At 34.3% G+C, this 20384-nt stretch overlaps 1 protein-coding gene across 8 annotated transcripts in view; it reads left to right on the plus strand.

Moving 5' to 3' along the window:
- Positions 1-20384, plus strand: part of RFX3 (regulatory factor X3) — a 330544-nt gene that overhangs the window by 307961 nt on the left and 2199 nt on the right. For 5 of the 8 annotated variants that reach the window (XM_051987925.1, XM_051987943.1, XM_051987934.1 and 2 more), the window contains 2 exons: positions 11703-11745; positions 13110-15165. In XM_051987925.1, coding sequence (XP_051843885.1) covers positions 11703-11745; positions 13110-13348 — 282 coding nt within the window. In that variant the 3' untranslated portion in view covers positions 13349-15165. Of the gene's footprint in view, positions 1-11702; positions 11746-13109; positions 15166-19752; positions 20360-20384 lie in introns of those variants that run through there. The other 3 variants (XR_007952236.1, XM_051987959.1, XM_051987969.1) reach the window with 3 other exon arrangements.

A 20384-nucleotide genomic window follows, 5' to 3' on the forward strand; every position in this document is an offset into this window, starting at 1 on the left:
TTCTAACTCTGTAATTATGTTTGTTGTGTAAAATTTGAATATCAGTGTAGAAATTAACATTCTAATAGAAAATTGCAGAATTCCAAGGGTATATATGATCACAAGTGAAAAAAATGTTCAGTTCAATCATACTAAATGATATATGAGCAATCTATGAAACTTTGCCATTTATTTTAAAACAAGAAAAAAAAAACTAAAACCAGTGAGTTTTCAGAAGTACAGTCATTTTGAAAGGGGCAAAAAGTCATGAAAGCTAAAAACTTGATAAAAGTGATCACAAAGAAACAGATTTCTTGAGTAAAAATCCATAAAACAAAAACTATTCATTTAATTGAATTAGGTTCAATAAGGTTGGATTTTTCAAGGAAAATCAGATCTGAAGAGAACTAGTTCAATGGCTGTTAGTCCATTGTAGTCAAGAATTGTGTATATGAAATGATATGCAGTGGTCCTCAAACTTTTGTTCTCAATATCTTTATCCTATTAAAAATGATTGAGGATCTGTCCAAAGAGTTTTTGTTTATGTGGGTTATAGTTATAGATACCGATCACATTAAAAATAAAAACTAATTATGAATTTGTAGACTCTCTAAAAGGATTTCAGAGATTCCCAGGCTGCTCTGGACCAGACTTTGAGAACCAACAGCTCAAACATTATCTGCTACAATGAATTAAATGGAAGATTTGAAAGGAATGAATTATGATTGTTATTATAACAATTCAAATTCATGTCTGAATAATTCCCAATTTTCCATAAAACCCCATCTTTACCACAGTTTGCAAAAAAAGTTAGCATAGATTTTTATGATAGTATAGAAGCAATGAAACATCTTTGCCAGAGGTGAATGCATCAGGTAGCTAATATCCTCACCAGAATTAGCATCTTTGGAGATTATCTCTGAAAACAGTTTGATTTCAGAGTTCCAGTTTTCCAATCATGTAGCTCCTCTGCATCCCCTACAGCACAGTTTACAACTATAGATTGAACTATCCTACATTTTATTCTAAAATTGATTTCTCCTCTATAGCAAGGTGCCAAACTGCCTCCCTTCTCAACATTGCATTTGGTCAGTATGTGCAAATTAATTTAAAATTGGAAACTCATTTGAGTATTTGTTTAAGCAAAACACACTTTGGAAGGTAAATCTACTATCACAGTGCAGAATGTTCACATCCTCTACCACCTCCACAGCCATCTGTGGCCAAATAGAAATTATTTTTCTATTTTTTGTTATTTCATGTTATCTGTCTCCCTCCTCTGTATTACTGAAAATTTTAGCAACTGGGATATAAATTGTAATGTGGAACTTAGTAGAAGAGGTACAAGTGGGGACTTCCCTCAGAAACCCAAGAAATACCGACTCTCCATTCTTCATAGCAGAATGTCTTTTATGCACTTGTTTTTTCCTTCTCTCAATTTACAAATGAGGAAACTGAGTCCCAGAGAGGTCACATGACTTAATTGTAACAACAGCTGCTTTGTAGAAGAAAGGAGAACAAAAACCAGGTCTCCAGAAAACAGATCAGAATCCAATCTACTAAAAAAATTATTGAAGCAGTTGACCTGTCTCTTTGGAATAGTGCATATGACATAAAGTAGTTCCCACTTTGAGTATGGAATATAATTCAAATGATCCTTAACTGTATTAGCACTATTTGAAATGTATACAAACCCAGAGCTTAAGATAAATTCTCATAAAACTTTATTTTCTGGATTTTTTATGCTCCTCAATACCTTTTATTTCAGAGAAGGCCTTAGTGTCCAGGGTCACACACCACATCCCTTCAGTAACTCGGCACTAGAGGCTTGTTAGTTTCCTACATCTTGCTTCTCTCAGCATTGTTGGCTTTGTGCCTCAGAATCCTCTCAGAGGGATGGAGAAACTTTGGCCTAAAGGTGTATACTAGTCAACAGAGGTTCTAATTGGAGTTAAACCTCCAGTTGCCCATCAGTTAGGAGATTGTGCACTAACTGTATCTGCCCTTGGAGAAATAAGGTACCAAGAGGGGAGAAATAGGTCCCTTGTGGTTGGGATGTGCCCATCAGAAGCAGGAAAAAAATATATAGCATATAAAATGGATAGAGCACTGAACTCTCCTACTCTTAGTGCATAGTGTCTAACACATAATAAGTACTTAATAAATCCTTGTTGAGTAATTAATTGGTTGATTTAGAAGCAAATATATGAGTTTGAATACTAACTTTTGCCTCTTGAGAAATTACTTTGGAGCATAGTTACCATAAGTACAAAACAGCAAGATTGGATTAGATGTGTGTAGTCCTTTCTGGCTATAAAACCTATAGATGGTAGAGATGTGGGGAGAGCAAAGAGTTAAAACTAAACAAAAGCTTAAATCATTTAAATTATTTAAAGGAACCAAAAGAAGTAATGAAAGCCAAGTTCCCAAGACAAACTTCTAGACGCCCTTCTGCCCAAGAAAGCCCATCATCAGACATCTAAGAAAAGGGAAGAGGGCGCTCTTGTAGCTCCTCCTTTTGACTTTCTTGGTTACCTGCATTGCCTAAGATGGGGAGAAAAGTTCCCAGTTCTTAGACAAAAGAATGACAGCTCCACCTAGTGACTGTTGTACCACGTAGGTTTACTCTGCCCTGGAGGGTACACTACAGTGGTGGAAGTAGGTAGCTTTGAGGTTGCCAGCTATTCTTTGTGGCCTGCTACCACAGCAAGGAGGGGGAATGGTTCGTGGTTAGGTGGTAACCTTAAAAGAAATCCTTTCTGATTTAACTTCTGTTGCCATCAAACCACAGACAAACATTTTGTACATGCTGAAGGATACTGGGCAAAGGTATCTAAGCGAATGTAGAGGAATTCATCCTATTTGTTTCTCAAAATGTTCTACATGTGGGCTTGATGGTGCTTTTCTTCCACGGTACCATGATTTAGTAGTGGTAAGGGTTGATAGAGTCACAAGTAAGTGCTTCGAGGCTAGACAGTTGGTATGTGAAGGCAGGAAGACAGTTGCTGCAAATGGCCCTAAAGAGGCAACCAATTCTCTCCCCATTCTGCTCTTAGCAACATTCAAAATCAAGGGGAGCCCCAGGACTTTCAGCTGCCATTCCTACACTGGCCTGCATACTCTTTCTAGCTATAATACCTGATCATATTTGGAAGGAAGGGAGAGTTAGAGGCAGGTGAGAGCTCACTGTGGCAGAGTAATACAGCTCTGGGGAATTAGATTGCCTAGCTGTCTTTCTTTGCTTGTCTTTCCCATCACAATCATCTATTTTTCACCATTTAGAATTCTGCCCTAAACAGGAATATAATGTTTGTTGCCTGCTTCTTCCTTGATCACAAAGTTTAGCAGTAGAATTGATCCCATGATTCTTTATGTAAAGGCATGGCATATGAAACTTCACTGAATTGAAGCTATGTTAGTTTTTTTTTTTTAATATCAAAAATTATATAACTAAAGAAAGCTGGGGTATTACTCTTTAGCTATACTTCTATTGAAAATATGGAAAAGGTTTCATAAAAATCATAGACAGGAAGTCCTGAATTTTCTTTTCAATTTTTTAAGTACCCTCAGTACACAAACTACGTATGACATAAGAAGAAACTCAGTGGTTAGATAAGACATGGCCTTTACCTAAAGAAGCTGATAGTTTGATAATAAGGGTCTGTGATATCAGCAGATAGTGATAAAATGTATTTTGGAGAGGGAAGCATCAGATTTCATTGGTTCAGAATTCTCAGTGTGGAAACTCTCCTTTCATTGATGCAATTCAGTATCTTTTCTGCTACTCAGTCTTAAAGAGTTGCCTAAGTTACTGAGAGGCAACTTGTGTCCATGATCAGAGAACTAGCGTATGCTAGAGATATTTGAATCTGTCTTCCTGATTGCAAGACTGTACTATGCTATCTCTAATACATAATTAGAGGACTAAATACATTATTGAGGTATAATACAAAATGATCTGTAAAGTCTGCTGGAAGAAATAAGTGGGAATTTCATGGAAAGTTGTAAATAATATCAATAGGGGAAGGGGAAGGAAAATAAGTATTTCTATAGCAAATACTATGTGCCAGGCACTCTACTAAGCACTTTATAAATATTTTTCATTTGATTCTCACAACAATCATGCAGGATAGATGCTATTATAATGTCCATTTTACAGTTGAGGAAACAGAGGTTAAGTGACTTAAGAATCACATGGCAAATAAATGTCTGAAGCCAGATCAGAACTGAGATTGGAACTTGCTGACTCTAGGCCCATACTCCATTTAGTGCACCATGAGCTAGTTGTCCCTATGGTGTTTTTGAAACAAAATTACAAAATTATAATATAGCAAAAGAGTTTTTAAAAGCAAAACTTTTCAAAAATTATGTACTCTTTGCTCAATGATGTTGTTATCATTTTCTATTCCAGTTTAGATTTTTAAGTTGATGCTACCTTGATATCTACTCTTCTGACACTGTTTTCTCCAAGTTTACCAATGATCTTTCTCTTTGTTTGTTTTACTGCTACTTTTTTTTTAACACTATAATCATTACCTAATATACTTTTTTCCCACTCATTAAACCCTTCCTTGAAACAAAAGAAAAACCAATCCCCAAAATGACCACATCTGACATTATACACAGCAATATCTATTCTCTATCTTCTACTCTATCAAGGGAAGAAAAGTATCTTTCAGCCTCTATTCCCCAGGTTCAAGATGATCACTGAATTAATCAGAGTTCTGACGTCAGCGTTATTCTTTTTTACATGAATTTATCCAGTTGTACATTATATTGTTCTGGTTCTCCTTGCTTCATTCTGCATCAATCCATGTAATTCTTGACCTTTTTCTCCAAATTCCTCATATCATTTTGAATGTTAAAAAAGTACCATAGTTAATGGGCACCAACATTGCATCAGGTTTTTTGATACATTAGAAATTACTAAAAATATTTTAGTATATATGGGACTTTTCTTCTATTTTTTTAAGTTTATTCCTAGTACTATAGTTGCTGGTCGAATATGAGCAGTTTAATTGAAGTTTCCAAATTATTTTTCAGAATGGTTAGATAAATACACATCTGTACCAACAGTATATTAGTATTTGTCTTCCCATAGCCCTTAACTTGACCATTTCCATTTTTTTATCTTATTTGTGAATTTGATTAGAATGTTACAAAACCTGCTATGTTGCTTTCATTTGCATTTCTCTTATTAATGGTAGGATAGCAATAGAGACTGGACCTTTGATTTTATTGCTGTTAGAAATATAAAGAAGTCCCCCACCAATGCAAGCCAGCACCTTCTCTGTAGCTTACCACTATAGAGAGCTGCCTGAGACATTGAAAGGGTCCTCTAAGGGACTCTTAAGTCACTTGCACAGGGTCAGTTACATAGCCAATATGTGACAGAGCCATGTCCTGAAGTCAGATCTTCCTGTCCCCAAGACACTTTGTCACATTTCCCCTCTGTTAGTAGTGATTTAAATCATTGTTTTATGATCTCAGTGATTTATAACTGCCAAGGCCCAGACCTGACCATGTCACTCACCTTCTTAAAACCTTTCAGTAATTCAGTAAATTTAATTCAGTAGAACCTCTAGTGTAGAATACTAACGCTTCAGTCAAACATTTAAGGCCCTTCACAGTCAATCTTTTCCAGCTCATTCTCTATTTATCTACTTCATACACTTATAGATTGTAACCAAATTTCACTAATTGTTCCCTTAATTCAGCATTCTTCTTCCTGTCTATGTGCATTCATGTCATGTCTTAAATATACTTTCTCCTCAGCTCCGCCATTGAAAATCCTCTTCTCCCTTTGAGTTTCAGTTCAGATCAGATCCACCTACAATCAAAGCCTTTCCTAGTCCCAAAATGTTACTGTTTTTCCTCTTTGAACTATCTTGTGCTGTACTTGCTAGTGCGTATACTCTTTACTATCTCCCTATTTTTATCCTCACAGCCTCTGTCCTTAAAGTCCAGAAAGGCTCCTTTTCTATCAGTGCTTTGCACGTAGTAGATGTTTAACAAATGCTAGTTGAACTGACTTGAAAATAATTTAATTTAAATGACAGAATGTGAAATTAGACCCACTAGTTTTTAGATCATGGCAATATGAAAATGTTAATTAAAGATAACCTAATGAATTAAATAAAAGCTCATGAAGGATTTAATGACACTGTATGGTGGGGGGAGGGGGAAGAATAGCCTGTAGACAATTTGGGTTTGGATTTTTTTTTTTTTTAACATTCAGACAAATAAATCACAGAATTACAAGGAATCCAACAGTATTCTTTGGGCTATAGCCAAAGTGGTAATCAGAGGCAAACTAATTCAGTGCTTTGCAAAACACAAACAACAGAAAAAGAATGGAGAAAATAAGTCAATTAGGAAAGAAAACGGAAACATTAGAGAAGGAACATAAACATAAATTAGATCTTAACCAGACATTCATAGCTATATTTGAATTAAATCTTTAACAAGCTAGAATGAAAGGAATATATAATAAAGTACTTGTGGAAAGAGTGGGGACAGAATGGAGAGAATATTGAAATATATATAAATTAATAGCTAAAATATAAAGAGCAGTCTATCACAACTAAAAACTAAAAATTATTTCAGAGAATACTGTAGGCATCTTTGTTTCAAAAAACCTTGTTTTTTTTTAAATTAAAAATGATAGGCTTAAAGTCATAGATTCAGAAGATTTTCAAAATTAAAGTTCTAACACAGCCCATTTACATAGGGAAATTGCCAGTCAGAGTAGCTTATGTGATTTATCCAAAGTCACACAGCATCTATGTGCCAGTACTGGCACTTCTCATTTACCTATCCATTGCTTTTTCTTCAACAATAACAGACTCATAAAGGATGAATGATCACTAAAAGAAAGGTATATGTGTCTTTACACACACATTTATGCATGTATATTTAGAATGTACATGCATATATTTGTATACATGTATGTATTGTGTTATGCAAGTATGTATACATGCGTTCGCAGTGCAGTAATACTACAGCAAGACAACAAAATGGAAAAGTGCAGAAGACAAAATGGGGGAAACATAGTAGAATCAAGATCCCTGAGTTCTAATCCCAGATGTGAGACCTTAAATAAATGTAATTTAATTTCTTTGAGCCTAAGGAACCTTCTCTTTAAAATGAGAGTGACTTCAAAGAGTTATTATTAGAAAAGCACTGTGTCACCTTAAAAACTAAAACAGTTTTCATTACTATTATGGTTATTTTGTCCTTCCTGTCTAAAGCAAATCACAGAATGCTAGAGTTAAAAAAGACATTAGAGATCATCTAGGGTGTATGTGTGTGTGTGTCTGTGTGTCTGTGTGTCTGTGTGTGTGAGAGTCTGTGTGTCTGTGTGTCTGTGTGTATATCTCCAAGATTGAGAAGTAACTTGTCCAGGACCACAGAGGTAATAAACAGGACTCAAATTTTAACTCGGGTCCTCTGACTTTAAGACAAAATGGCTTTACTTTTAAACAAGTTTTTATTGATTTTTTTAAAATTATAATTTATCCAGTATCACTCCCTTTTCCGTCTCACAGAACCATCCCATATAAAGAGGGAAATATCAGCACAATTAATCAATACATCAAAAAGTTTGAAAATATATGCAACACATAAGATCCCTAGATCTCTCACTTCTGCAAAGGGGTCATGGTGGGGCAGGGTATCTTCTTATATTTCTTTCTTCAAGTCAGGCTTATTCTTTGCAATCTTGTGACATCCACTTTTTGGGAGGGCGGATTTCTTAGTGGTTCTTTTCATTTATATTGTTGTATATTTGTTTTTGTGTATATTTCTGCAGCTTGTACTCACTACTTCTAATTTTTATCTCTAGAACCGAGCAAAACATGTTTGACCTCCATTTCTTGATATACATGACAGTTTAGAATGTAATCTCCTGAAGGGCAGGCACAGTTTCATTTTTGTCTTTGTTCCCCTATGACCCAAGATAACTGTGTTAAGGTAATAGGTGTTTAGTAAATATATGTTGATCAATGCCTCCTCTAAATGTACTCTTCTCCAGACTAAACATCCCCAATTTTTCCAGCCACTCCTTCTAATAGGATTATAGATTTAGGATTTGGTTTAGGTTTATTTCTCCCTCTGAATCCAACACCAGGGATAGCAGAAGGGCAAAAAGCAAATTTAAATTAATTTCTTTACCAATAATTTAGTGCAGTTGAGCATTAAATTCCTATATTAAAAATTAGAGGAAGTATCCATTTTTTTCTTTTTTTTAATAAAGTTTAGCTGCAGAATCTACCAAAAGAAAAAAAAAAAACAAGAAAATAGTTTGATCCTATTGTCTAAAAAAGCACTATAGTTATTGTAGTTATTTTATAAAGAAAAAGTTATATGCAATCTAGACTTCCCCAACCATTTTTAAATTGTGTACTTTATAATAATACAATTTATATCACATTTTTAAGATTTTCAAGGTTTTTTTTTTAATATTGATTTTATTTGCTCCTCATAACCACCCTGTGAGATAAGTACTTCAGATAATACTATTCCTTTTTTACAGAACAGGAACCTGAGACCTAGAAGGATTATATGGGCATATATTAATATCTGAAGTGGGATTTGAACATAGATCTCTTGACTCCTTCTAACCCTCCTTCCACTCCACCCTATATCCTCTACATAAATGCAGTGGACAAATGTACAATACATATAAACATATACATTCCTACATGCTTTATGACATTCTCACATATTCATTGTAGACTCCAGATGGAAATTAAGAGATATGAAAAGTCTATAATAATGAAAAGGAAAATAATGTATGGGAGTTATGTGTATATGTATGCATGTATATGTTATGTGTGTATGTGTGTGTGTGTGTGTGTGTGTGTACATATATAGGCATAGAGAGAGATAATAGATAGATAGATAGATAGATAGATGCCCGGATCATCCAATGCATCCAGGGCTATCTCTAGTCATCTTGATCTATATCTGACCACTGGACCAAGATGGCTATGGAGGAGAAAGTGATTCAGGTGACTTTGCACAGCCCTCTCTTATGTAATGACAACACTTTCCTGATGTTATGGTCGTCCAAGAGAATGAAGGACAAACATATATGTATATACACATATACATACATGTGTATATACCAGTGTGGTGGTGGTGGTGATAATGGTGTTGGTAATAAACAGTTACAAATAACAAGATAATTTAATTTGGAACAATCTGAAAAAAATTAAATATATGTAAGAAAGGTTTATCATAATATTTGAGTATGATTAATTTAATTAATATCAAATTTCTTCTAAAGTATTAGTATCGATCTGAAATATTTAGTGGCAATTACAAAGCTCTCATCCCCAAACTCAGAAGTTCTTCTAAATTACTGGCATCCTTTCTAAAATATAGTACCAGGACTATTATCTCCTTCATACCATGTTTCTGTTTATGCTATCTAAGAGTACAATCCTTTTTTTTTTTTTTTCCAAATGTTGACTCCTACTGAGCTTGTGTTTAGAGACTTTTTATCCAAACTATTTTCTAGCAATACTTCCTGAATCTTGAATGTGTATGTCATTAATTTTTTGAATCTAGGTATAAGTCTTAATTTTTAAATTCTTAATATTTTACCTTATAAGATCCATCCAATCATTCTAGCCTGTATCATTTTGGATCCTGGTCCTTTCATGGAAGAATAAAACCATAACTTGGTTTTATGATCCATAAAACAAAGTGAAAGGCTTTATGTTGAGCTCTATTAAATTTTATCTTATTGAAACTAGCCCATTTCTCTAGTCTAGTCAGGATATTTTAAAATCCTGATTCGGCCATCTGATCTATTAATTATCCCCCCCCCCCCCAGCTTCATGATCTCTATAAAGCTGAGTAGTATGCCATCAATCCTTTCATCCATAGTATCAATAAAATGTTCTAAAAAGAATATGGGAAGCTGCAGGTGAATTCATACTTTGTAGCACTGATATATACTAAAAGAGACATGGTCTGCCTCAGAAAGGAATGAGTTCCCTGTCACTGGCATTCATAGGATCATAGACGGTACTGGAAGATATCTTAGCGGCATTGTCTAGTTGGACCCCTTCGTTTCACAGGTGAGGAAACACTGAGGGCCAATTAAGGTAAAGTGACTTGACTAAGGTCTCACAGATCATGGTAAAACGAAGAGGAATGATCCCTTGTCAAAGAGGTTACAGGGAGAAGTCTTGATCAAAAACAGATAGAATCTTCTCTGAAACCTGTTCATATTATGAGCTTGCAAGAGTATCTGAATTGTCCATCAAAAACATTCTTTTCTTGAAACGTATCAACATCAAGTAGCCTTTAACATTCTCCCTGCTTGGAATTTTTCTGTCTATAATCCTCCAGAGTTAATATGGAACAGAAATTGGCTCTATTGACAAACTATCACTCATGCTTATTAGTTACAGTGAGTTAGTTATATGCCCTGTATTAATTAGATGTTTTGAAATGAACCTTGTCATTTTTTAGTCATTCCTAGCAGAAAGAGACACATCAGATTATGGGAACTTTTAAGAGTACAAACTTCCATATTTTCATCAAACCTGTTTTATCCGTTTATAAACTGGTCAGATGTGGATTTCTCCTAATGACAAACAAATCTTCAGATTTAAAAGCTTATGATTCAAAATGTGAAAGCTTTCAAGTCAGAGGTTTTCTTTGAGTAATCCTTCTACTCTTTCAAGTTCTTAATTAGTTGTTCACTTAATTATCTTCATTCCCAGCTTTCCAAGATTTGTTTTCTCACCTAAGAATGATTATTTAGGATATGATCAAGACAAGTCATTTTCCACCTTTGTGTCCCCAATAGCAAGGCCAGTGCTTTGCAAGTAGAAGACAATAGGTATTGCTGAAAATATTATCAGACATACTGTTATATGGTATCTCCATAAATGTTTTTGCCCATTCTTTTAAACCTTTGTACTTTCATTGGTGATCTTTCTGGCATTTTTTGGTAACTCATAGTAACATTGCCAAAGTGAAAAAGAGACTCAAATTAATTAAGAACTTTTCAAACTTTTAAACCACAACTTCTTAATCTTTCTTGTGTATTTTGGATCCCTCAGACAATCTAATGATACTGGTATTACCTCCTCAGGATGTTTTTAATGTATATAAAATAAGACACATATGAATATACAAGAATTTATGGAATTAGTGAACCCCCAAAGTTCAAAGTGTCCCTGAAACTTGTCTGCCCCAGGTTAAGAACTACTCAAAACATATTAATCCCTGGTTGTCTTTTCATTTTTATAAGAAGAAAAGCCTTAAAAATTAATGTTCCATTGTATTGACTTTCTCTAATACAGTGAGAGTTTACAGTGATAAATTTTTCAGTGGCTAATTAAGGTGTAGAGAGTTAGCACATTCTGAGCTGGTCTTGGTCCAGTCTTTTCCAGAATTCATTTTAAAATATCCATTTTACTCTGGAGAATTTGATTTCATGGGCCTCATTTCTGAATGATTTCTTTAAAGAGTAAAATGAGCCAGCAATTTTTAAAATTGTTTATAATTTACAAAATGGTTAGGAAAGCCAAATGAAGATTTAGTTGTAAATTTAGCAAATTCAGTTGAGAACTTATTTGTCTTGTGTAATTAAAGAACAAAAGGTTAACAAATAATGTTTTTAAAAGAATGATCTAGAGTATATATTTTATTTATTATTCTGTTTTGTTCTGACTACAATATAAATGGCTATTGTTTTATAGTTTGGCGATTTGAATGCCGTGTCCCCTGGAAATATGGATAAAGGTATGTATTTGTTGCTTTCTTGACTGAAATATTCTTCTAAAACTAGAAGAAATATATAATTTGTTTAACTACTATATTTGCATAAAGAATTAGACTTTAGAGTGTCTAGGATGTTCTCCTAGAATCTTAGAGTCTTAAAAATCTTGTATTTACTGAGTTTTAGAGCTAGAAGGGAGTTTAAAAATCCCATCTGGTATAACTACTTCATTTTATTGTTGAGGAAACTGAGTGTACATAGGTTATATAACTTCCAATTCAAAATGCAGGTCTTTTTACTCTGTAACATGCTGCCTTCAATTAGATTTAATGTCTTTAAACTTTACAACATTCACTTTTATCCTAATAACTACATGTACCAACACAGGCATACACACACATATATTTTTAATTTTACTTTTTATTTTTATATATTTTTACTTTTACTATATTTTATATCCATAAATTTACTTGAAATTCCCAATGAGGAAAGTCCCTATACCTGTGCACTGCTCTAAAACTTTATTCCTAGACAGTTTTCTAAGAATATAAAAACACAATTTATTTTTCAGTGTTATCTAACCAATTTCACCATAATATTAATGAACAAAAACACCTTGTCTCTAATGGACTGCCTCTGTTTTACCTATAATATAGTATCACACATACCTTGAAACTGAGCTGTAGATTCCAGTTTAATGTTCCCTAGAGGAGGTCATTAATGTAGATACTAGAACAATCACCCATCAAATTGATGGCCATCTCTAGGGTTCAGTAAACAGGGGTGATGACCCTGAGTGTCAGTTTGGGGGGAATACTATACTACCAAAAAAAAAAAAAAGAAGCCTTAAGAGATAAGATGACTTCATCAAATGTTTACAAAATATAACAAAAGACCAGAGACTTTTATTCACATTATGCTCTAAACTGTACCCTGTCCCATTCTATCTCCATTCCACAATCACCAAAGTAGAAGGGACAGGACTAATTCTCCTGCATTCACTACACATCCTAAATATGGCCTTTTTCTCGTATCTTTTTTCCTTAGAGGATATCCTGGATGTTTCTTTTAACATGATTCCACCAGACCTTTCATGCAATGTGATCTTTAGGAAAAAGCAACCAGGTTGTTAAACACAGGAAATGATTATCAACTTATTTTCTCTATGATATTTTAAAAGGCCACTATAGGACACAAATAATAGTAATGGAGGCCAACTCACCAAGAGAAAAGCCACTAATTTGGGCTCCTCTGAATGGGGAGCCAAGGAAATTATTTTCTCATTGCAGCTCTTTAAACTTTTCTGTTGATTGGGACTCCTTAGGTTATGATGCAGAGACGGATAGACTTTTCAGCCTTAGTCTTCATGGTTTTTTTGTTTGTACAGATGAAGGCAGTGAAGTTGAAAGTGAAATAGATGAAGAACTGGATGATTCTGCAGAGCCTCAAGCCAAAAGGGAGAAAACAGAGCTGAACCAGGCATTTCAGGTGGGCTGCCTACAGCCAGTCCTCGAGAGTGGGGTACAGCAGAACCTTCTGAATCCCATTCACAATGAGCACATTGTTACAAGTACTCAGACTATCAGACAGTGCAGCGCCACTGGAAACACCTATACTGCAGTCTAACAAATATTAAAGCTTATTTTTCCAGATTATATTTAACCCTGGTGATATTGGGCTTAAGTTGACAAAAGAATAAGCCTGAAGGTCGACTGTTGTCAAATTCTATCTGTGCTGAACATTACCTTTTTTCAGAGTTGTGAAATGGAATGGGTGTATGTATTTTTGCCAGGTCTGTTTAATTTTTTTTTTTTTTTTGTAAACAAATCATTTGCCTCTCAATATGAAGAGTTTTCTTAGTTTCAGGTGTCAAGAAGGATTTTTGCAAAGCTTAATGTCAATGTTTTTGTCCTCTTATAATTAAAAAGTAATTTACATTTTTTCATAGTTTAAAAAATATGTTAATGTTAATTGTTAGTCATGGTGTATGATTTCATATGTAAGTTTTTTAATTAGGTGCACTTCTGTGAAATATCAAAAGAAACAAATTCCTTTGATTTACACTGGAGGCATATACTCATTTGACAGCAGATGCATCAAATTTGCTTCTGAAAGGTGCTTTTCATTGGACAGAACCATAAGACACTTTTTTGATAATGTTTCTGAGTGTGGAGGGAAAATACAGAGCATTTTTATCATAATGCTAGAGGGTTGGGAAGGTCACTTATTTTTCTCTGAGGAAAAAAAATTAAGCTGTGCATTTTTCAGCATAGAATAAATGACAAAATTACCAGAGATTATGTTGATGTGTACATAATATGTATGCATAATTATCAAACCACATTAACAATTCAAGCTTCCGTTAAACATCAAGTTTTAGATATTATTTGCGTACCAATCCCTCTGTTTGAATACTACTGAGTCTGTATTTGGGACCACTGCACACAGATGCTTTCTGCTGTTAAGTGGAGCTGTTGTAGTTTAGATACTGAAACAGAAAAAAGTGATGACTTTTTTTTTTTATTAAAACTTTAAATGTACATGCTACTTATGCTCAGCTGGACATACAGGAAACCATTCCGTCTGGATGACTTTCTTCTATTCCAGGTCTTTTTTTTTTTCCTAATAGTAGTTCAATGTGCTGCTATTCTAAAAGATAATTTATAGAATGCAAGGAATGTAGCAACCTGCATCATTATTTCCTTCAAAAAAAAAAAATTTCCTGGTTCCTAAAGTAAGTGGATTTAAATTTTAAGAAGAAAACTAAGGCAGTGTAGCTGGCACACCTCACTTTTACTTATTCCCAACTCGATAGGATTGGAGTAGGTGGCTAGATGTATCATTGCCATTTAATTAAGAATGTACATCAGGGATCATCGTACCTCGGCTATTACATGGTGCCTTAAAAACAGAACTGAAGCTAAGGTTTAGTACTTTTTGTTAATATGAGTAACTCTGAAATCCATTTAATCAGGTGTGCCTGTCATTTTCCAATTCCCCGAAGTAAGGGCAGGTAACAGTCTTCAAAGGAAATTTCAGATGGGGAGGGGATTGGAGAAAGGGAGGTTGACATACCTCTCTTCCAGTGATGGCAAACCTAGTTTTTCTTATTTAGAACTGAATTTCACTTTCTTACAAATCAGATTTGCTTAGGGTTGTGGGGTAGCAGGCTAGTTTTAATACCAACTTATGTCATTCAAAGTAGGGTTCCCGTACCTCCAAGCAACATGACATATTTTCTAAGCCCTCCTTGTCTCATTTTAATTTTAAAAAGTAAACAAAATGAGCAGGTACTTATCGCAGTGCATCTTTTCAGTGTATGTATGTGTCTATGTGTATGCTTGTGTTTGCACGCACACATGTGGGCGCTCATGTGTGAGCACAAAGGGGGAGCCATCTGCCACCAAGTTGGAAGGTGAGCTTATCCCCATTATTATCAATGTGAAATAGCGCCACTGTGTTAAATGGTCCATCCTTTTTGTTTGTTTGTTTGTTTGTTTTAAATGTGGGCACACCCATTTACTTAAGTAGTAAAAATGAATAAGCAAAAAAAAAAAACAAAAAAAAAACAAAAAACAAGCCAAAAATGAGGGAAAGCACAAGAATTTGCAAATTCCTAATAAGGCCTATATAAAATTAGATGGTTGAACTTACCCAGTTTGTCTGGGAGGGTAGGGAGGAGCCCATCTGTCATGTTTACTATACCAAATGACTTAACTACATAAGCAATGAATGACATATTTATTGCTTAATTTTCTTAGGCGCATCAAAAAAACAACATCAACTAAATTTTCCTAATTAAATTTCAAACATTATAAATGTAAAGTTTTAAAATTGATTCCTATATTATGCTATATAAATCAAGCATATTTTTAGAGTCTTCACAGGACCATGTCCTTTTTTTTAATCTTAATGGCATTTAAATGATTATCCTTTTATTCCCTTCTAAATATCAACATGTTTGCACCCCTCACCAAAAAACTTAAGCTAAGCTTCAATAAACATTTATCCACTTCATTGTGCATTATGAAATGTTTACAAGTAAAACAAAGTGAAATTAAGATTAAAATGGCAAAAAAAAACTTTTCATTTTCAACATCAACAATTTTTGTTTTTATTTGTGAGTTGTATGTTTTCCTTTAGAATTGATGTTCTGTATTAGACCAAATGTAGTTATGACTTTCCTCCTATGTGTCAAAAAAAATTCTTAATGCATTTTTTTTTGTCGTTGTCCCTTTTCATTTTAATGGTGAATTTGTTTGTACCATTAGAGGCCTCTGGTTGCAACATGCAAATTTGGATGGAGATGAGAGGTGTAAGGTCTTTGGAACCCTCCATGATTCACCTCTTCCCCTCATTGTTCACTGTTCTCGAAAGGAAAACATGGTAGAGCCTAGCAAAATGAAGTCATTTTCCAACTTTCTGATTAATTGCTTTCTGATCCACAATGTGAAAAAAATTTAAAAATCGAGTGCCAGAAATCTTTCATAGTGAAGAATGTGTATACACATGCACCAGCATTTCCCTTTGTGTCCTCCTCAATGGTTTGGACTCTACAATGGGCTATAGATTCCTCACATAGAACCCCCAGGTCCAATTTGATTTAGGGTATTCATTTGAAAGCCTAATTATAATCATTCACATGTTTAAAAAATTGGAGCAATTGCATATTGTTTGAAAGTCTTATTCCAGTTTTTATCATTTGTTGCTACTGGTATTTTTCTAAAAGACTTTGAACATCTATGTCATCAGAGTCACATATTTGTACATGGAGTATAGATTTAAAGAAAGGATTTCTTTCCATTTCACCTGGGGTTACAATCCAGCACTAATAATCTATATAGATGTATAAGATTATTATGATTTTATAATCTATAATGATATTATATGTTATAATCCAAAAGAACCTTGTGAGCTATGTAAATAAAGTTCTCATGGGGAAACTTCCTATTTTTTCAGAGAGCAACAGATGGGTAGAATTCATTAATTTGGGAGATTAATAAAAGACATTTCTAGCCCTCAAGAGTAAATATGATGCATTTTATTTGTTTGAAACCTATACTACACACCCCAAAACTTTAGGATCCAAGAAAACAGTGAGCATTGAGGAGCAAAAGAGTGGAAGGAGTAGGGTATGAGGGAAGGGATGTTTAAATTGGCAGATTGTTTCTCCCTGAAACACAGGACTCAGTTTTCAAAAGTTTTCTGTGGATACCATGTGTCATTCTTTTAACTCTGAAGTCGCTATATTGATCTTATTGCCCTTTCAATCTGTTTTCCTTTCTCTGCTTATTCTTGTACTGCACCGCACAGCTTGTGTCCCTCTTGCTAAATGTTGAACATTAAGAAAATGGTTTTAATGCGGTGTGTGTAAAGTGAGTCGTGTGCAGCATGCCTGCCTTGGATTCATAAATGAGGGAAAACAAACATGTTCTCGTCTAGTGCTGTGAGCGTCCTTCAGGCATGTATGTGGTCTGTAGATGGTAACCATGAATGCTTTCCCCCAAGCCCAGTCTCCACAAGGGGTGGCTAGGGCATATTTCCTTTCTCTTCAGATGATGTATTTAAAGTATCTGAAATGTTATGCTCTTGATGATTTGAATTTTTTAAATAAATGTGTCGGTTATTGTGACATTTGGTCCTCACCATGTGGACACAAGTGAAAGGGGTTGGCAGTTCTCTTTCATGAGCAATTTGAGGAAGTGATTACAACAACCAAGCTGACCTTTGTGATATCAACCCTTCTCCCAAAAATTATATTAAAATAATCTTTGAATTATTTTAATGTTTTGGTGATCAACAATTGTAAATTTTGGATAAAATTCATTCCAGAAAGTGAAAGAACAATTTAATTTGGCAAATGTGGTCATCTTTTCTGAAAATTGGGCCTTGTCTCTACAGAATAGGACAACCTCTGTGTATACAGTTAGAACAAGTCAATGAGTGGGATCTGAGTGTTTCTGCTAGTTCGGTGATTTGAAGAAAATTGGGATAGGAGCATAACTCAGTACTTAGTTCTAGTGTTAGAAAAATCCATTTGATGTAATTACTACCTTGTATTAACCCTTTGAGCATTGTAAGATATACAATGGGGACAAAAGCCTTTTGCATCATTTATTTTAACTAGTCTGGTTAAAAGACTCTATATATCCAAATATCTAATTATTGTTGGAAAAAAAGACAGAGAGAGAGAGAGAAAGAGAGAGAGAGAGAAGAAAGATGAGTTCCCAGACTAATATTGGCATGAAAGAGAGAGAGAGAGAGAGAGAGAGAGAGAGAGAGAGAGAGAGAAGAAAGAGGAGTTCCAGACTAATACTTGCATGAGAGAGAGGAAAGAGAGTTCCCAGACTAATATTTGCATTTTCTATACATTTTATAATTTTCTGGAAGAGGGCTCGAGATACTTTTTCCCAAATAGTCACTGCCATCCAAGTTATGTGTACTGTTTACAACAAACTAGAACTTTCACTTTTTCAAACCATGTAAATATCTAGGAAAGGGGGACAAATCTGTGGGCCTGTACACCTATGTCATAGCTGAAAACCACACATGGAAGGTAGATTGCCTTGAAAAGGTAGGATACAAAAAAAGATGAATTTGAATTTTTGGACTTATTTTTTCAAGTTTCATTTACTTAGCACTGCAATGTACAAGTCTTTGTGAAGCCTTAGGAATGAAAGAGGAGTTTTAGTAACTAAAGAAAAGATAACTATTGCCAGGCAGTTAGGCGGATCACCGCTACATCTTTCACAGAATAACGTTCGGGAATGCATCCATAGTGGACATAATTTCATTCATGCTATGATTCTTTTGTATTTTGTCATAAAGATCATATATAGATAGAATGGAGAGTAATGGTACTTGATTTAGGCTCATCTGTCAAGAGATGCTATGCTATGTATTCTGCTTTTGACATCTGTAGATGTCAGTTTACTACACAGCAGTGGATTCTGTTCAAGGGATACTCTTGGTGCACTTGGTCCCCTCTGTCCCCTGTTCCAATCAGGCCCAAGAATGGGGTTGCCTGCAGAGATTTCGGCCTGGCAGGGTGCAGAGAAGAACGTATCCTAGTAAGATGTCCAGCAAAATCACATCACTAGTATAGTGCAAGTATGCTGGATACATTGGGGATTTTTTTTTAGGCAGTTTAGAAAGTCAAACCATGCAAATTATTCACATGTTGAAATTAGTTTAAAACAAATGCAATACTCAAAGGGTTTTAATTTAACACTCTTTTTTTAAACAAAAAAATTCTTCATAATAATTTACTGTAAATGCTTCTCAGTTTGCATGCCTTGATCATTGCTGCTAGTGATTTTATGTGCCAGTAGACCTGAGTTTAGTTTACCAATTTTACTTAAAAATAGTAAAAGCCACTTACAAAGTGACTGCCTAGTTTTCATTTGAAGTAAACTCTGATATGCCTTATTTTCAAAAGGTGTTTTGTCTGTTCTTTTCTTTGGTTCTGATTTTGATTCTTTTCCCACTTTCCTTTGTTTTTTTCAAACAAATTATGGTGTTGGGATTGGAAGCCCTGAGTAATGAAATCTTTGGTAAGAATTGTTTATCTAGCTCACCAATAAATCTCAGTTAGAGGAATTATGATTCTTGGGAGGACAAAGCTTCCCATTGATTGTTGACAACCAAGTAAAATTTTCCTGCAAGAAATTGATATTTTTGAGTAGTGATTGCCTTGTTTTAACTTCCTGAATACAATTTTAAATAACCCAATAAAGAGGTATAGAATTTTATTCGTTTAAAAAGCATCTTTTGTACCAAAGCAAATTTTTTTTCTCCACTCATCTCCATCATCAATTTGGACCTATAGTAGCAACCATCATGAATGGTTACAGAAACTTTAAGTGAGTGCCTTTAGAAAACATGGAAATTTGTGCCTGAGGTGATAAACTTTTAATTAGGTTAATTGTAGTGCTTACCAATCAGTAATTCTACTATCACTCAGGGCTTTCGTACCTTCTAGGTGACTTCTTTCATTGTGTTTTTTTAAAATACTGTATTTTTTTTTTCAGTGCCATCATTTCAATTTCACTTAGTAAGTGGCAGATTACATTATTCAGTCACACAAGCACAGGAACATAGCAACACTAGGAGATATTTGAACATTTCTTTTACAATCGACTGAATAGATTATGTAAATGAGGTAAGCAACTTTTTGTAGAGATTGTATGTGTGAGATAATGTAATGTTCTTTTCCAGTTTTTGGACTACAGTTGAATATACTTTTTAATTATTTAAAAACATCTTTACAGAATAACATGTGATGGTTTTTTTGTATAATGTATTTGATTTTGTAAATACGTATTTCCTGATGTGATTTTTGTGAGAAATGCTAAATCTTTTAGTATATCATGTCCTCTCAAAATTGGCAGGAGCTAAATAATAGTTTGTGGGCGATTTGTATTGTGTACTGTACAATAACTGGGGAACTTTTATAATTATAAAAATATATATTAACTTTTAGTGTGTTGTTTAAACAAATGACTGGAACATACTAAAGATATTAGTAGGATTTTTCTGAATATTTCAGACTTGAACTCAGGCTAGCTTTCTTGTGTTTTTCAAAACAAAATTGTGTCTTGTCTTTTAAAATCAATAAATTTGTTTCCTTGTTACAAATATATGTGAAATGTCCTCTTTTGGT

The sequence above is a fragment of the Antechinus flavipes genome, chromosome 1 (genome assembly GCF_016432865.1).
Source record: "Antechinus flavipes isolate AdamAnt ecotype Samford, QLD, Australia chromosome 1, AdamAnt_v2, whole genome shotgun sequence".
Lineage (NCBI taxonomy): Eukaryota > Metazoa > Chordata > Mammalia > Dasyuromorphia > Dasyuridae > Antechinus > Antechinus flavipes.